An 18918-nucleotide genomic window follows, 5' to 3' on the forward strand; every position below is an offset into this window, starting at 1 on the left:
AGCATGGACGTCAGTAGTGACTGTCCATGCTGTACTTCCAGATGGGCAGCTACAGCTGCCTTGAAGAAAATTTCAGGGGCTATCCTTAGCCCTCTAAACAGGTGCTCCGACTCAGAGCCGGGCACCAACGAAACTGGGATGCCTTGGCTCGGGGACGGGGTATAGGAGGGGGACCATAGTGCATCCTGGGAGGCTGAAAACTTAACTCTATGGTGCCCGATGCCTGACGTCATCACCTATACCCAAGGTATCCTGTGGATACCCTATGGACCCTGATGTAGAAATAGTGGTGGCTGAAAGCAGGTGTCTTCTTTCACACGGCACGGGCATGGCAACCGTGTTACAGCCGGGAAAATCCACCGTGTAGGACGGCTGCCGTGCCGTGTCTGTCCCATCCCTGCACGCCAATGGTGTAAAGCAAACAATGTTCCTTCACATACATGGCCTTGTGCCGCAGCAGCTGCTGCTACACATGCCCAATAAATAAAAAATAAAAAACACATTAAAAGCGGCTCAAAGTCACTGCTTGTGAAAGGCAGTGAGTGCCTGAAAAAACCCGGCCGGCTATCGCCAGGTTCTTGCCCGGCCGGCCAAAACTGGCAGGTGTGTAACTGGCTTAAGGGTTGGGTTCAATTAGTCTTGATGCTTCAATTAGCCCAGGGCTAGTCGATCACAGCCTGCACTTAAAGGCGGATATCTGCACCTCCACCTGAGGCTCAAACAGAAATCTGTGATGAGTTAGACTTTATCGTGGCCACCGCAAACGCCGTCAACCCATAGCTCGGGGTATTTATCCAGGAATCTGTGTGTTAACGTGTATTAGCTGTGGACTTACCAAGCAAGGACTGTTCTTTTTCTGTTACCTTTTATGTGATCTGTTTTTATGTGTTTTCGACCATTCTATCTACACATAGTGATAATGAGTCTCCCTATACTGTTTATGACACCTCTTGTTCAGTTTTGTGTATTGCTTTATTGCTGTATGGTCTTTTTCTCTTTTTTCTTGATAATTCATAAATAAAGAATTTATTAAAAAAAATAAAAATAGATATCTACTATATAATTATTATTTTTTACAGACTTCAATATTACGATTTTTAAAGGGAAGCCATAGGTGACCTCTGATGTGTTCTGTGATTTCCATAAGGAGTGCTGCATTATACTAGTGAAAATGCATTAAGCACAGAGAATAGCAAGTATTCCTGATGTGTATGTTGGCTAAAACCCAGGTTACACAGCTTTCTTTATATTTTAGGGGCCTGGCTGCTATTAATTGTTCTATTACCAGCTTGTATTGTGATGGACTTAGCCAGAAAAGAGGTGGGGTTACAGCTTGTTTGCCGGTCAGAGTTGGTATAATTTGGATGAAAATAGCACTCACTGCACAGCTGTTCGATGGTAGCCCACTGCTCTGATTTCTTCCAAGTTTGAGCAAGGTCTTCATTCCTGGTTCTCAAAGCCTCCAACAGCAAGCTAATACTGTCCTGAAAAAGAGAAGTCACTTGTGTATTAGCCATAAAGATTACTGTGATGGAACATTGGAGTATCTACTGAACAGAGTAGATTTAAATGACCAACAATACAACAGTAAGCCATTGAACTTTGTAGTTATGATTCTGTATACCGGATTAGCTTTTACCACCTATAAAACAAAAGAATGTAAGGTTCAGGAAACCTATAGGTCCTGATTACCAGGCAAACAAGCACATCCCAACTGCTCTGCACATGTTTTATGTGTACATATGAATTTCCTGCCAATGGGCAGCCTATAAAATAGGGACTGGTTTCCTGCCAGCGTCACAGACTGCCAAGTTAGTCACTGCAAATGTTAAAGAGGGGCTCTGGCCCCACGCATACATCTGTTTATGACATCTGCTCCTGAGGAATGCTCACAAATGGGATGCTGGACACATCTACAAGGAACTGAACAAATGTTTTCCTGCTAGTGTAGGTGGCATGAATGTACAGGAAAAAAGCAAAAACTAGGTTATTAAACACTGCTAAAAAAACAACAACAACATTTTAAATATATAATTCAATGTACCCTTGTTCTAGTCTACTTGAGAGGTTGACATGATAGCATCATTTTAATATTGTATATTAGATAAATGCAAAAGGTTTTCTTTTTCTTTTGGAAAGCATTTTTTTAGAACAAGAGACTAGGAACAAAGATCAGAGGAAAAGGGTGTGTTCTATTCATTTATACCCAGGAAAACCCCAATATAGTTTCAGCCAGTACTCACTGGCATACCTATCTGCACACAACTGTCACATTACCAAGTTAGTAACCTGTTGGTGGACCTCTGTTTCCAAGAATTTGATACTCTAGCTTTGCACTTTTATAAATGATCTACAGTGTCATGCATGTGTTATACAGCTGTGTACATGTTTATCTCCTCCTCCTGTTCCAAAATAGCACAATAACCATTCCTATCTCAAGCTTGCCAGCCAACATCATGTTAAAATGATCTCTACTGTATGACGCACAAGACCCTGCCATTAAAAAGAATATAAAACATACAGAGGGGAGATGTATAAAGACACACAACATGTCAGCTAAAATATCCAAGTGATACTTTTCTTTGACTAGGATTTTTGGATAGAACATAACTGTGGCTTATAAACTCAGGTATACTAATGAGCTAGAGTCTAATGAGCAACTATGCTAATTTTATTTAGCAATTTGCCTGCCTTCTCTAGTTTACAGAGAAGAACATGGCAATAGGGAAGCTATAGCCAGAAGAGGGGGGGGGAATCATGCAAGTTGCATAAATAAAGATAGACATTTCTCTTTTCTCAACTAAACTATTTGGAATATCAGCCTTTTCTTATAATACGAAGACAAGAAATGGTAATTCTTTATGTCTGACCCCCAATAATGAAGAAAAAGATTACTGTGACATTATTAATTTTTCTACAACCTTATGAAAACTTGTAGTGGTTGAGTCAATTAGGGGCAAATTGCATTAAAGAATGCAATTTCACATCGCACCTTTATCGATTTTCTGTTGCTTCCATAGAGGTGCACAGAAATATCCACGATTCTGCTGCAATGTTGGTGGTACAGTATATGACAAACACCAGCAGTTTTGTACTTACCAGTAAAATTAATTTATCCGAATCCATGGGGGACACTGGAATTACGCTGGGGTATAGCCAGTGGAGAGTGGAGCCTGGCACTTTAAATCTGAAGATTTGAACAGGCTCCTCCTTCCAGCTGCAACGGCTGTCAACCGCTAATGTGGGAGACCACCGACAGCGCTAACAGTGGTCGCCCAGGCGCCTCCGCTAGATCACCAGGGCACAGGCAATGGGGCGCGTCATTAGAAGCAGCCATTGCCCTGGGGGATCTTGTTCAGCAAGTGGGTGGTAAGCTTTCAGCCCTTCCCCTGATCCCTTGGTGCGCGCTCCCTCACTGTAGAAGCCATGCCATAGGGATTCTGCTCCTCTCTCTCTCTCCCTCCCTCCCAACTGAGACACTGAGCAGCCATTTTATCCTGTGCCTGCTTCAGTCAGTCTCTGGAGAGCAGTAAAGAGCTCCTGTCTCCCTGTATACCTCCCCTCTTTGGTCAGGTTATACCAGGGGTAGCCAACCTCGGTCCTTGAGAGCTACTAACAGTTCACATTTTCCAGACCACCTAGCTGGTGCACAGATGTACTCATTACTCACTAACACATTAGAAAAGTTCCACAGGTGGAGCAAATTATTACACTTCTGATTCTGTGAGGAGACCTGGAAAACATGCACTGGTGGTAGCTCTTGAGGACCAGGGTTGGTTACCCCTGGGTTATGCACTAAGCTCCTTCTTAAGAGTATGGCTTGGATTGTTGAGCATTAACTAGCCATTGTTACAGTATTGAACGTTTCTGTGTGCAGGATTATAGTCTATGTCTGACCTGTTCTCTAATTTTCTTCGGACTGCCTTCATTCTTCTGACAGTTTAGTAAATCCCTTGTCTGTAAAGCCCCACTTATTGTGGGGTGAGGTCACATTCATTGCACTCCCCCTTTTATTGCACACAGTAGTTTACCTAGCTGCTGTGTGGGGACTGCCCTGGATTGTGGTACAGGTTTTCCAAAGGCAAAGCATCCAGGGATGGAGGTGCTTCAGTATTGTTTAACTGCAGGTCTTGTACCTCTGTACTTTCTCCTCAGGCTCCATACCACGATGGGCTCTATGTCCAGTGTTTTGCAGATTCGCAGCCAGAGTGTCAGTCAGCCATAACTTCCACCTGGAACCGGCCTGGACTGCCACTCTCGTAGGTAAGGTTGCAGTTGGCTAACAGACTGGCAACCCCAGAGCCCGCTCCCCCTACTAGTATCCCTACAGAGGCCCAGCTGTCCAAAGTTGCATCGTCTCAGGGTACCTTATAGCATTTTGCCTTTGGAGTCATGTATGCAGCTCTTCTTGCTTGTACGCAGGTGTCTGCATCTTTCCAGCAGAGGCACTGTACTTCAGACGCAGACCTCGAGTCTAGACAGTTCTGTGCCCCTGTCCTGTAATAATTTGGGACTCTGAAGATCCTCAACTCAACGGGGACATTATGTCTAATAATTCAGATGCTGAGACCTTCATCTATCCCGGAGGATTCCCTACCACAGCTAGATGTAGCCGCCCTGTTTAACGAAGTGAGAAGTGTTCATCGCTTCAAAGATGCCGAGCAGGCCCCTAAGGGTAGCGCTTCGGTCATCAAGCGTCGGTAGACTGTTTCCGCAGAATTCCCGTCTCCTGTGCAGTGAGTGGATCTTCTATGGAGGGCTTACACCAATAGGTACCGCCAGGTTTCTAAGCGTATTGCCTCCTTCAATTCTCTACCTGCTGCAGACCTGTCATAATGCGCCTCCTCCTCAGGTGGATGCTCACTTGACCAGCCTAGTCAAAAACACTACCCTTCCTAGCCCAAATACAGCATCCCTTAGGGATCCGACAGATAGGACGTTGGGACTTCCCTCAAAAGGGACTTATATTCTGCAGACGCTATCGCACGCCCAGCCCTGACTTATGCTTAGGTAGCTAAAGCCATCGGAGGGTGGGCAGATGTACTTCAGGAGAGCTTCAGCTCAGATACCCATAGGGACGAGCTATTGATGTCAGGTGAGAACATCAGAGAGCGGCCTCTTATATAGGAGAGGAAACTATAGATTTTGGTATCCTAGCTTTCAGGGTGTCAGCATCCTCAGTGGCTGTTAGGCGAGCCCTCTAGCTTAGTTTCTGGCACGCTAACTCAGACTTTAGGAAGGCCATAAGGGCTCTTCCGCTTTCAGGTCGTGCGTGGTGTCCGGATTTGGACTGGACTGTAGCTACAATGATGGCCTTCCTCCCTTTTGTGACCTAGGTCGCAAACTTCTAATTTTAGCTCCTTTCATCTGGAGAAAAGGGCCAGGGGCCAACCTTTCTCAAGGTCTCCGAGTTACTCTTCTAAGGGGTCCAGGCCTGAGCTAAACAGTCCAGGTCTACCAGTTATCCTACCTCCAGGCCTACTAACAAGCTTGCGCTTCACAAGGCAGACATACACCTGGGGAGGTCCCAGCGTGGGAGGCAGACTTTTGCCGTTTCCATCACCTGGATGGCGACCACATCGGATGCCTGAAGGCTAGGTTTTCTCTCCCTGGGCTATGCTGTAGTCTTTCAGCAAAGGCCTCAGAACCTATTTTTCCATAGGCTTTCCAATGGATCCAGACAAAGCAGAAGCACTGGGTCTATTCACACCATGCTGGCCTCCAGAGAGTGTGTACCAGTTTCCCTGTGTCATAGAGAGGCAAGCGCTCTCTTCTTTGTTCATTAGCCAAAGGTTCTTTCCGGCCAATCCTCAGCAGGTTTTTTGTGAGTCCCCAGATTCCGCATCGAGTCGCTATGTTCCATCATTCTGGCACTGGATCTGGGGGATCTCAGATCCTTGGATTTCCAGGATGCCTATTTACAGGTTCCTATCTGGCTCAGTCACTTAAAAATTTTCTCTGGCTTGCATTCCCGAGATGAGCATTTCCATTTTTGGGCATTGCCATTTGGTCTTTCCATGGCCCCTCGACTTTGTCAAAAGTCATGGCAGCTCATTTACGTTGCAGGAGTATCAGGTTTCTACCTTCTCTGGACAACCTTCTCATCCTTTCCTGGTCTCCAGATGTTCTCAAGGAACACATCAGTCTCTCAATAGATCTCCACCAGTCCCATGGAAATCTCATCAATGGGATGAATGTGTACCACCTAGGGGCCTTGCTGGGCTCCATGGTTCAGCGGGTCTTCCTCCCACCAGAAATGCTTTGGGACTTACAGGCCAGGATTCGCAAAATTTTAAGTCATCGCTGAGTGTCAATACACTCTTGCATTCAGATCCTGGGCTTGCTTGTCTCCACCTTCGTCATGGTGGAGTATTCCCAGTTTCATTCCCGGCCCCTTCAGATGGAGGATGTGTCCTGGTGGAACAGGTCCCACCGACAGCACACACCTTTCCAGGGAGGTTTCGGTTTTTCCTCTTGTGGTCCAGGTGTCCTGCTTAGACAGGGGCCGGCCCCTTTGCAATTCCTCACCGTCGATGTCAACAACCTTCCAAGGTCAGTGAACAACTAGCGTGAGCAGACTGCCGATCAACTTTCTGGATCTCCAAGCAATCTTCAGAGCTCTCTGCCTGGCTCGGCTGCTCCTACAGCATGGTCCAGGTTCAATCTGACAACGTGACTGCCATAGCCCGCATAACCCATCAGAGTTATGGCAGCTTGAAGGAGGTGAGTCACATTCTCATCTGGGCAGTGTGTCAACTTCCGGCTTTGTCGGTAGTCTTCATCCCCAGAGTCCGGAATTGGGAAGAGTACTTCCTTGGCCGCCTGGGCATCCACCCAGACGCCTTTCGGATCCTAGTTCTTCTCTGGCGGATGCCAGACATCGCCTTGATGGCATCTCGGCACAAACAGAAACTCCAGTGGCAGGATTCCGGGAGCCCTTCGGGTGGATGCCTTGCCGGTCCGGCGGGAGTTCATCTCTTTTATGTTTTCCCTCAGATCTCATGGATTCCGCGGGTCCTCCGCAGGCTGCAGTGGGAGGAAGGCCTATCGGCTATGACAAGCATGGTATGCAGATCTTCTATCAACACTCCGATGTGTATTCCTTTGCGGCCGGATCTTCTGTCTTAGGACCAGTGCGCTTCTATCCGGACCTGGCCCATCTCGTTGCTGTTGACACATCAGTCTTGGCACTACAGGGTTCTCCAGGTCGGTCATTCGTACTATGCTGTATGCCTGTAAGCACTACTCTGTAAAACTTTGTCACTGCTTTGGGGAATTTACTTTGCTTGATATTCTGACTGGAATTTTAATTCCAGAGTATTTCCCTCTCTTGGGTCCTCCCCCTTCTGCAGGCGGGTCTGGATTTAACCCGCCTCCTCTCTTCTTTGAAGTAGCAGGTTTCCACACTTTCTGTCCTCTTCAGAGACAGATTGCTCGGATGCCTGACATACAAACTTTCCTTCAAGGTGTTCTCCTTGGATGGCGTTGTTCCTCGGCTCCTTGGATTTTTGCTATGGTGCTTCAAGCTCTTCAATCATCGCACTTTGAGTCCTCGGACATTCGTTGGCTTACGTGGATGACCATTTACCTGCTGGCTATGCCATCAGGCTGGCGTTGTCCTGTCCCTCCCTATTGTTGGTTTTCATTTTGACCGGGCTGTTCGCTGAACTTGCTTAGGCTACCTTCCTATGGTAGTCTCTCGGTTTCTCATCACCCAGCACTGTTTGGTCCCTGTGTTCAGGCACCTGATTGTTCTACGGAGAAGGACTCTTTGGACGTTTCTGTGGGCCCTCCGGATCTTTGTGGATAGGACTCTGGTTCTCCGTAGGACGGATCCCCTTTCGGTGTGCCGGGAGAAGAAGCTTAACTAGTTGGTGCCCGGACTCCTCCAGCTCCACCCTATACCCATGGTCTCTGCCTATGTCCCCTATTGATCTTGAAGAAAAGGATTTAACCAGATAAGAACATAAATCTCCTTGTCCAATGACAACTTGTAGAGGAATTTGGCCTCAAACAGTGACTGCAACAAAATGTAAGGGGGGAGGGGAGGAATGGAAGAGCAGGATGTGGAGGTAGGTAGCTAGGATGCTGGTTCATAGTTAGAAGGAATAGAGAGTAGCATGTCATATGTTATTCCTGATCTGAAGCTTCTAAACGCTTATGAAAATTAGCTGATATTGGGGATTGTTAGAGAGAATATCCACTTGCAACTAACTAAATCACTGCACCAGTAAAGATGCACTACATGTTTCCTGCTTCAGTCATGTTTAAACATTTTTCATTTGTTTATTAAAAAGTACATTGTGACTGAAAGATATCCTACTTCTCTGTTCACCCAGTATAGTGTCCCTCTGCAGTGCTGCATCCATCCTCACATTATTTTCTTGTAAGGGAGGAATTCTGGTTCCTAAAGAGCACAAGTGCTTACCTGTAGTGGCATCACCTCATTGGTGACTAAGAAGAGGAGTAAGTGAAAATCTGAGATGATCTCGAGGAAAATTGAAGATGGATTCTGGGAAAGGTACGTGGCCAAACTGTGGAAGTCCTGTGGGTCAGAGAGGACATATATTATAATTAAAACAGAATATTCTGGTGGTAGTAGTATACCTATGATTCATTTATTCTAGAAAAGGTTGCTTCCAGAAGTATAGTATATTAAAGGATAACTCTGTCCAAAAATAAAATTTTACTGTTGGGTAGAATTATGGGAGATATATTAAAAAATAAATAGATCAAGCTGTTACTGTGATGCATGTAATGGCCTTTAGGAAATCACAGACTTCACTTCTCAGTGAGGGCTTTTTTTTGCAGCATTGTCAAGTTTCCTAACCTGTGCGCTTCCCAACCATCTGAATGACAAGAGCACAGAGGAGGGATCTGTACAATGGTGCTAGAAGTCTGAAAAACCGAACCCAGAACAGGAGAGGACGAATTGCTCAGACATTGCAGGTCCTACCTTACTGCGAGACCAGGGAGTGCAGAGAAGTGTTTTTTATTCCCCTTTTAACACATAATTCCATCAAAATGTAAATGTTATCCTCTAAACAGACATGCTGATCTTACCTGAGTCTCACCCAGGGCTTCTCGGTTTTCAATGGGAAACAAGTTGGAGGAGGTGGAGAAAGTATATACTGGATCCTTAGGGAATGTGGTGGTGATCTATAAGAGAAGCAGACATCAATGATCAACTTTCAAACTAATTTAGAAATCATTCAGTATACTAATTTGGGACGCATTTAGAACTTAGTAAGGTTTTCATAAATGACAATAACCGAGCTGGTGAATGCCATAACCAGTGGCGTCACAAGGGGGGTGCGCGCCGCACCGGGTGTCACCCTCCAACGGGGTGACACCAAAAGCCGCACACTCCTGCCCGCACCCCCCCTGCATGCGTTGCCGCCACCACACTAATGCAGCTGCCCGCATCCCACAGTCTGCTCCCCGCTACTGGACAGAGAGGGGGGGCCCGCGGCGCGGAGTAATGGGCCAGTGGTGGCCGGGATCCCAGTGCATGCCGTCAGTGGCAGTGGGGATCCGCAGAGCCGGGCAGCAGCGTATTATCACGGAAGCAGCTAGATCCCTCGCTGCCACACTAAATGTAGCTGTACTTCCTGGTGGCTGGCCCCTCCCCCAGACCAGCCACCTTACAAGGAGCTCAGAGCAGCCAAGGGCAGTACATGCCTGAGCAGAGCTCCGTGCTTCTCCACTGCTCTGCCTCTGACTCCTCAGTCATTACACTTGAAACAGGCTTCAGCAAAGGCACACTAGAGGTAAGGGGGGGATGGGCACAGAATGACAGAGAGGGGAATGTCTGTGGGGGGCTCACTCACAGAGGGGAATGTGGGGGGATGGGGGCTTACTGACAGGAATGTGTGGGGGAGCTCAACTGGGGGGAATGTCTGGGGAGGGGAGCTCATTGACAGAAAGAGAATGTGTGTGTGTGTGAGGAGGGGGGCTCACTCATGGAGGGGGGGAATGTGTGTGTGGAAGTGGGCTTACTCATGGAGGGAAGTGTGTGTGTGGAGAGGGGGGCTCACTGACAGAGGAATGAGTGTGGGGACGGGGGCTCACTCACGGAGGGGAATGTGTGTGTGTGGGGGGAGGAGGGCTCATTGACAGAGGGGAATGAGTGTGGAGAGGGGGGCTCACTCACGGAGGGGAATGTGTGTGTGTGTGGGGGGAAGGGGGCTTACTGACAGAGAGAAATGTGTGTGTGTGTTGGGAAGGGGGCTTACTGACAGAGAGAAATGTGTGTGAAAATCACAGAGAGAAAGAGGGGGATGTGTCTGTGTATGTGGGGGGGAATCAGTGACACAAAAATGGCACAAAGTAGAATGTGGGGAGATTGCTGAGAGAGAGTGGAATGTGGGGGGGATCGCTGAGAGAGAGAGAAGTGTGGGTGGGGGATTGCGGCTGCCTGATACAATAAAGTTTTTTTTTTTTTATTTGAGCTCAGGCGCTAAAGACGTCATGATATCACGCACGCTGCACCACTGACAGGATCCAGCCATAGCGTGAAGAAGAGCAGCCAGAAAACATAGGAGAAGGTAAGTGTCTGTGGTCTGTTAGGGCTGTATGTGAGTGCTGCCTAGAGACAGAAGGGGTGCTGGCCGGGTAGATGCTGCGGAACTGGAGTTGCAGAAAAACGGTGAGTGGGGGGCCCTGCCTATATTGCCAGTCCTGGTCCCCACGATTTCTGATGGCTGCCCTGCACTTTGGTCCCAATTTTTTTTTGGTGGAGGAGGAGGGGGGGTGTCACCGTGCGTTACAGCACCGGGTGACACCAACCCTAGTGACGCCTCTGGCCATAACCCACAAAAAAAGGCTGTTGTCAATGTAGCTTTAAGTTTAACCAGTCCTGTGCTACCTAAATCCAAGACATAAATATCTCCTTATTGTTATGAATTGATGATGATGTTTGCAGACAGCAAGAGTGCTATAATTTGTGATATATACATAATAGTAGTGGATTCGATTCATGGTGATTATGTTTATTCCTATCACTTATGTGCACTTGTGACTAGGGGAGCGCTAGGAGGTGATTTACATCTATGCTAGTGTGCATGTTCTATTTGAGTAGTGGGTGTCTACTCTTTTGTACTTTCACCCCTTGCTGCATCCTTGATTTTATTGCGCACTAATTATCACTTTTGTTTACATAATAGTAGAGTCATTACAAGGAGTCCAAAATGTATGAAATATGGCTTAAGTCCTAAGAGATAAAAAATTAATATTTTGCCACTGTGAAGTGTTGTGTTCTTGATTATACGGTGTTGATGATATTATGATATTGAACAATGTATCTATTGAGACTTGAATGCAGCTGATATGATGTAGTATTTAGCTATGTATAGTATAAACATTTAAATTTTATTTAGTTGGTGATGCTATTACTGTTTAACAGCTATCCTCCATCATTTATATACATATTACACTTACTAGAGCAAATTGCAAAATACTCACATCAATGATCAAATACTCTACGGGTAGAGGCCGTGCCAATTGGGTAATTTCATTGCCAAATTTGTCGATATCCTGTAACAGAGAGAGAGAGAGAGTCACCATGAGCAGCCCAACATCAAAAAGTAGAAAGATATACTTATTGTTTGTTTACAGACATACTGAATTATATAGTGCTATACTGTACTAACAAATCAGCTGCAACCTGTTAGATCATTTTCTTAATTTTAGTAGAAAAATTAAAGCTATGATATAAATTTGTTGGTAAAGGCTTCTATGTATTATGCACTCCAAAGTAACTAATTACACTAAACTGCCACCTTAGGCTCTTATGTGTTAAAGGGTTCTGGGTCAGTTTTGAAAATGACTATTACAACAAATGAAACAATGTCACTGCCGATTGTTTCGCACTGTGCATGCATACACATTGCAGTGCGCGTACCAGCCACTGCGATCGGGACTGTGATCACAGTGACTACGCAGACTCCTCGCAGACTGTGGGTGGTGATGAGGGGGTGGTTGGGGAAAACGTAGACATGCCAGTGCGTTCGCACACCATTGCATAAATTATCCAATGCGATGCCTTACACAGTCTGAGGTCTCATGGCGTGAGTGGTTGTTAGCAATTCTGAGTAAGGTCAGGGCTTATGCAAGTATACGTGAGGATGCGGTGGTACTCGATTGTACCGATGGTTTCGCTATTCTGCTAAATATTACAGATTTGTAAACTGGGCGTCCTTATGTAGTGCTGAGTTTGCATTGTGATAGCAATGGATTAGCATACTATTGCAGTTGAACTGCATGCGTATGCAATATTGCGTACCGTCGTGAATCAGACCCACAAGCATCAGTGCGCCAGTGCCTGCGCCAGCATATGAGTAGTGTCACAAAAGTGCAAGAATGAAGGGTTCTTCCAGCCACAAAAATACAATATTCAGAAAAGTACTTTCAGGTTACTCTACAAATGTTAACACATATGATTATTACTACAGGTTGAGTCTCCCATATCCAAAATACTTGGGACTAGGGGTATATTGGTAAACGGAATATTCCGTATTTTGGAATATTTGCATATCATAATGAAATATCTTGGGAATGGGACCTCGATAAACACACAGAATGCATTTATGTGTTATATACACCTTATACACACAGCCTGCAGGTAATATTATACAATATTTGCAATAATTTTGTGGCTCAAGCAGTTTGTGTACAGAAATTAAATTAATTTATGTTTCATATACACCTTATACACACAGCCTGGATGTAATGTTATACAATATGTTTAATAATTTGTGCCTTAGACAAAGTTTGTGTACATTGAACCATCAAAAATCAAAGGTTTCATTATCTCAGTCATGCCAAAATTATTCTGTATTTCGGGATATTTGGATATGGGAGACTCAACCTGTAATGAAGCAGGACTAGGCATACATCCCAAATGTTCCACTTTTGGCAGTACATTCCGAATTTGAGTGCTCTGTCCATCCATCGCAACAGATAACACCTTTGTCATAATGTTGGGACATATATGTCTCGTTCAGTGCTGCTATGCAAAGAAAACGGTTGATGAACTGGTGCCACACATCTGCCACTGATGTGCATGGCAATGAATTGCTGTGTTGTGGGGTGCTAACTGACTACATGGCACTTCAGAAACACAAGATAGCCCCACGGGGTGTGGACACAACCCCACTGTGACATGACCAAGCCCTTTCCACTATCTGTTTTAACTGAAATACAGGCAATATTTGGTGGTATGACTAGGTGCTATAAAATTGTTAAGCACTAAGTATTTTTGGATTGGAAGATGTGCAACCAATGCTACTATTGTTTTATTAACCAACATTAATATAACCTGGAGTTGTATGATTGCATTTGTAAGAACACTAACCATCCAGCCAACAAAAGTTTAGATTCTCCTTGCTAAAGAAGCATTAATTTGTGGAATTCTGACCAATATATCTCCAAATACAGGACATGTAGATACAACTACTCCATACAAAGGAGTTGTGGTTCCTTAGTAATGAAACCTTATTTTAGTTTAATAAATCTATAATTATACCAGACAATACTTAATTAACTGGACAAAGTGAAAAATCCTGCACCAAACAAACTCCAAACTTATGTTATATTTTCTAATGTATATTACTATATTATGTCTCGGCCCAAATTGTATAATTCAAGAGGTTATCCTAATGGGGTGCTCCTGCTGACCTCTATAAGTATAAGACATAAGATTCCAAATAAGAGACCAAAGTGAGCTTATACACACTTGCAGTGCACTAGAGACCATGTAAGATAAATATTCAGTCTTTATTAACATCGTTAAAATATAAATATCCTCTTAAGCTAAGTGAAATCTAAAAAGGGTATAACGATGTGCAAAAGAAAGAATGTGATTTAAAACTATAGTTTGCTGCAATTTGGTACCACTGCATATTTCTAATTGACAGATGTTCAAACATTCCAGGTGGTCGATCAAATGTTAGCCTGTTACTGGATGTGTGATTGTATAGCCTCCATTTCTCTTTCAATATGAATCTTTAGGGCAGTGCTACCTCTAATCATTAGAAGTGGATATCACACTATTGATGTATTAGTAGGTTCTGATATCTCTCATTATGCCTTTTACAACCAAAGTAGGGCCATCTATTAATCTTGTTGTATAGATTATATATATATATATATATATATATATATATATATATATATATACACATACACACATATACATACAGTGCCTTGTAAAAGTATTCACCCCCATGGCTTTTTCCCTTTTTTGTTACATTACAACCTTTAATTTATTTATTTTTTTAATCTGAATTTTATGTGATGGATCTGCACAAAATAGTCTGATTTCAAGTGAAATGAGAAAAATATATATAAAAAAGAATCTTTATAAATAAAATTCTGAAAATTGGCATGTGCATATATAATCACCCCCTTTGCTATGATGCCCCTCAAAAGTTCTGGTGAATCCAATTACCTTCAGAAGTCACATAATTAGTGAAATGAAGTCCACTTGTGTGAAATCTAAGTGTCACATGATCTGTCAGTATAAACACACCTTTTCTGAAAGGCCCCAGAGGCTGCAACACCACTAAGCAAGAAGCATCACACCATGAAGCTCTCCAAACAAGTCAGGGACAAAGTTGTTGATAAGTACAATTCTGGGTTGGGTTATAAAAAAATATCCAAATATTTGATGATTCCCCCGGAGCACTATCAAATCCATCATCATCAAATGGAAAGAACATGGTACCACAACAAACCTGCCAAGAGAGGGCTGCCCACCAAAATTCAGACCGGGCAAGGAGGGCATTAAATTAGAGAGGCAGCACAGAGACCAAAGGTAACCCTGAAGGAGCTGCAAAGTTCCACAGCAGAGACTGGTGTATCTGTGCATGTGACCACAATAAGCATTCATTCATCTGTATTTTAATAATAGGTAGCAAAATATAGTGGTGCAAGGATAAGTTCCTTCATTGTTCTACAAGATTGCTAGGTTATCTGCTGAGGTAAATTCTGAAATATCTCTGGTATTATTGTTACATAGTATAATTATGTTGCTTCTTAAATTACACTTTCCTTGGTATCCAAATAGCGCCGATATATTTTGGGGGGCGAAAAATGGGGATTTGTCATAGATAATCCTTGATTTTTGCCTTATTTTAAACCACCCCATAAAAATTTGGCCAAAAACACATAGGATCGATAAGTTCATGGACCTGTGTGTTTTCACCATTGTGCTGATGAAAACACTAAACTTTTTGGGGATTAAACCCCGATAAGTGGCAGCGCCAGACTGGACTTCAGGGCTAATTGGATAGCCCCCAGGGGATCCATTAGCAGAGGTAATTCACTGCTTAGAATTGGATACCGCTGTTTATCTGTGTTACAAATTGTTATGTTTATTGACAAAGTGAGCTACTAAGTTAGATCGTTTCTACAGCAGATAGATATTAATTACAGCCATCTACCTAGCATAAAGCTGAACATCTGCACTGTTTGTGATAGCTAGACAACTAACATTGTCATAGGTTGTATCAAGTATGACAAAACACGTTAGGTGACAAATGCCCCCAACAGGATCCAGGCATTACTACAGCACCGAAAAACTAGTGGTTTACTTTGCTTCACCAATTCCATTTACCAGCGAAAGAGAGAAACCTAAAAGCTGTACACTTCATAGGTTTGTGCTTATATTGTTCAAGATCTCAGCAAATCAGATTCTGACTGTCATCTTTGTGGTTCAAATTATAAATCATAAAGCAAATTTCTGGTTGGGTTGGGCACAGGATCCCGGTGATTACAAAACAGACAGTGGCATCCTGACAGTCAGAATCTTGACTCAACTGGGTAATTATCTTAACCCCTCCCCCTTGCAGCCTAACCCTATCCCCTCCCCTAGTGACTCTTTCCCCTATTCCCTATACCTAACCCTCCCCCTAGCCCTGATATTTACCATCGGGATGCCGGCGGTCGGCATTCTGGTACCGGGATTCCGGCGCCGGTATTCTGAGCGCCGGCATCCCGACCACCAGGATTATAACTACATCCCATCTGGTTGACTGCTTTGCCAATAGAAATGTGCATTGGGTGTTACAACTGTCCCTGTTAATTGATGCTAGGGTTCAGCTTAGCATGTGCATTGTCAAATGAAACCAAAATTCTTCAACCTACTGGGAACTAGCCGGCCCACTTTAGAATGACTAAAGCTGGCCACACACTAGATCAAATTTCATCCAACCATCCAACTAGTTGATTGGTTGGAATGAAAATCTGGTAACGTATGGGAGTAAATGATGATCAGCAAATTGCTCCTAAATGCTAGAAAACAGATGAAAATGGTCGTCAGACAAGTTTGTTAAATGTTTGATCTAAGCAATTTGTTCAAACAACAGTTTTTGTCCATTTTCCAGCGTTTGGGAGCAAATTGATGATTGTCATTTGCTTTCTTACCTTACCAGATTTTCATTCCAACCAATCAACTAGTTGGTTGGTTGGATATAAGTTGGTCTAGTGTGTGGCCAGCTTAAGAATATGCTGGATGTTGGTATACCAGAACAAATAATATTAAGCAACAGTGATTCACTTTTAAATACATAGAATGGTACATGTGACCATGCTGCAGATAGCAGGCAGAACAGATGGGCTGCAGCTGAGCCACTGATCAGATCAGCTCTTCTACCTGGAAAAGAGATGCCTACAAATATTGGGCTGCCTGACACAGACAGTTATGTATACTATGCTGATACACAGGATGGAAGGGAGCACGAGAAGGAGCCAGAGTTGCTTTCAAAGCGAACATGACCAATTTATCAGCCTGGAGAAAGTTCAGAGAATTTTTAAGGATAAGAAGGACGTGATATTGGCAACAACTACAGAAGGAAGAAGGGGAGGCAGAAACAGATGTGAAAAATGAAAAAGAAAAAAATGTCCTGGACCGTAGGAGAATGCTGGCTGTTGGATGGATTGGGATAAGAATTTATATAGGAAAGACATATTTGTAATATACATATCTTGTAACTATACCTGTATCGATTTTAAATATCAGCTGCTTAAATGACATTAAATCACAAAACCACATCACTTAGAGGTATCTTTTCACATGGGAAGAGACGTGTGGTTAGAGAGGGGAGAATGTAGCATCGAAAGTAGTAGCAATACTAGAACATAATCCTGTATTACTTAAACTATACTCGGACTCCATTCCATGCCATGTTCCCTGAAGCCTTGGCATCATAACTCATCCTGGATAAAGGTAGTACACCTTATCAACAAGTGGCAGATATACCACTTTGCTCCTGGACCTGCCTCCTGGCACACTGCTTCCAGTAATTACTCCCACTGGAACAAACTAGCATCTAATCTCTATTCTAGATGTGCTAGATCTAACCTGATTCTAGATGTAATACTGCGTAGCTAGGAAGTGTCCAGCGAATCCTACGAAAATAAAAGTGAAAAAAATGTGGAAAATGTTTGAGCAGTTTTTCCACAGTATACTGTATAATTGGCTTTCATGGTATGCCGAAAATCTGGTACTAGAAACCACACTCCTCCTATACAGATCTAAACACGTAACTTCCGCCTTGAATATTTTTCATATGATTTTAATTTACAGGCTTGGTATACACTCAACTCAATCTTCATTTTGATCCCTTTATATAGAATTAAGCTGAATAACACAAACTGACATCTTAGAGCTATATTTTTTCTGTATATTTAAATGCACATTTCAGTTAGATATAAATACTTATGTATGTATATTTTTGCTTACATAACCTCTCTTTAGTAAAGCAACATTAACACTGATCCTGAAGATTTCTGAGCCTTGATTTTATTTCTTCTTGTATCACATTCTATTCAATCATTTTTGAGACTCCATTTCTCCTACTCCATTTATTTAAATACCACAAACACTATGTTTTGCGGATTTCTTTAATCATGCACAGGTGGATTAATCTATTTTTCCGGGTCAGTAATTATCCCACCTGCTTCCAAAGACAGATATCCTCAAAACATGTTGGGAAAACTTGAGAACAACTGATCTACAGCTTAAAACTCATTTATTCTAGCCTATGGGTTCTCTGCCTGATTGGCTCTTCCCTTGTGCACCTTTATCACCTTGTATCTCCACAATACCTCAACTCCGTTTTATTTCCTTTTAGAATACAAGCTCTCACGAGCAGGGCCCTCCATCTTTCTTGCTTTTTTACCTCTTCTTAGGTCTACTAATTCAGTATAGCAATTGGAAAGCACAATAACTATGCCTAAAGATGTGTTCTTACACATCTTTACTGCAGTCGCGCCAAAAATCCCCTCTCTGCGTTACCAGGTCCCATAAGACTCTACTAGTGTCGGGCGAAAATGCGTCTATGTCGTAATGCTACGTGACTAGGACGACTGTGCCGATTACTTTGATATGCGACACTTGTATATCTGTGTGCGACTGAGTCCCTGAATAGGTATACGGAGTGCTACAATGTAGCGGCCGCAGCTTTTTTATTCCAAATTCCATTGTGCTTCATATGCAGACTCCACTTGCACTGGAAAAAGATGGATAAGGTCAACACCAGGGATGCAAATTGCAACCCAGTATCCAGGCGTTTAGTAATGATAGGCGGCATGCAGATTTGAAAAGAGAATTGTGGGGGAACCTTCTTCTCACATAGATAAGATACATATTCCACACTTTGAACTTGGTGTGAATGACCTCTTCATAAAGCTCCTTGGCACAGAGGACCATGACTTAACCAGCCAGGTCAAGTACTGATTAAAGAAGGGATCCTTAGCCTGTCGACTAAGAAAGTAGTCTTCCCAAATTCATTCCCCGGAAAAAAAAAAACTACCAAGATGGCTGAGACATGGCGTTCTGCCCAGCACATGATCCTGGACAGAGGACTCCTGGTTCCCCTTAGTGGTTGATGACAGCCACTGCTGTTGCGTTTATGT

At 43.6% G+C, this 18918-nt stretch overlaps 1 protein-coding gene across 1 annotated transcript in view; it reads right to left on the reverse strand.

The window, feature by feature from the left end:
* Positions 1–18918, reverse strand: part of NPLOC4 (NPL4 homolog, ubiquitin recognition factor) — an 81270-nt gene that overhangs the window by 16319 nt on the left and 46033 nt on the right. The window contains exons 13-16 of the mRNA XM_088474479.1: positions 11464–11535; positions 9064–9159; positions 8429–8545; positions 1382–1484 (exon numbers count right to left, since the gene is read on the reverse strand). Coding sequence (XP_088330605.1) covers positions 1382–1484; positions 8429–8545; positions 9064–9159; positions 11464–11535 — 388 coding nt within the window. The remainder of the gene's footprint in view (positions 1–1381; positions 1485–8428; positions 8546–9063; positions 9160–11463; positions 11536–18918) is intronic.

The sequence above is a fragment of the Taudactylus pleione genome, unplaced genomic scaffold, assembly GCF_031769625.1.
Source record: "Taudactylus pleione unplaced genomic scaffold, aTauple2 ptg000016l, whole genome shotgun sequence".
NCBI lineage: Eukaryota > Metazoa > Chordata > Amphibia > Anura > Myobatrachidae > Taudactylus > Taudactylus pleione.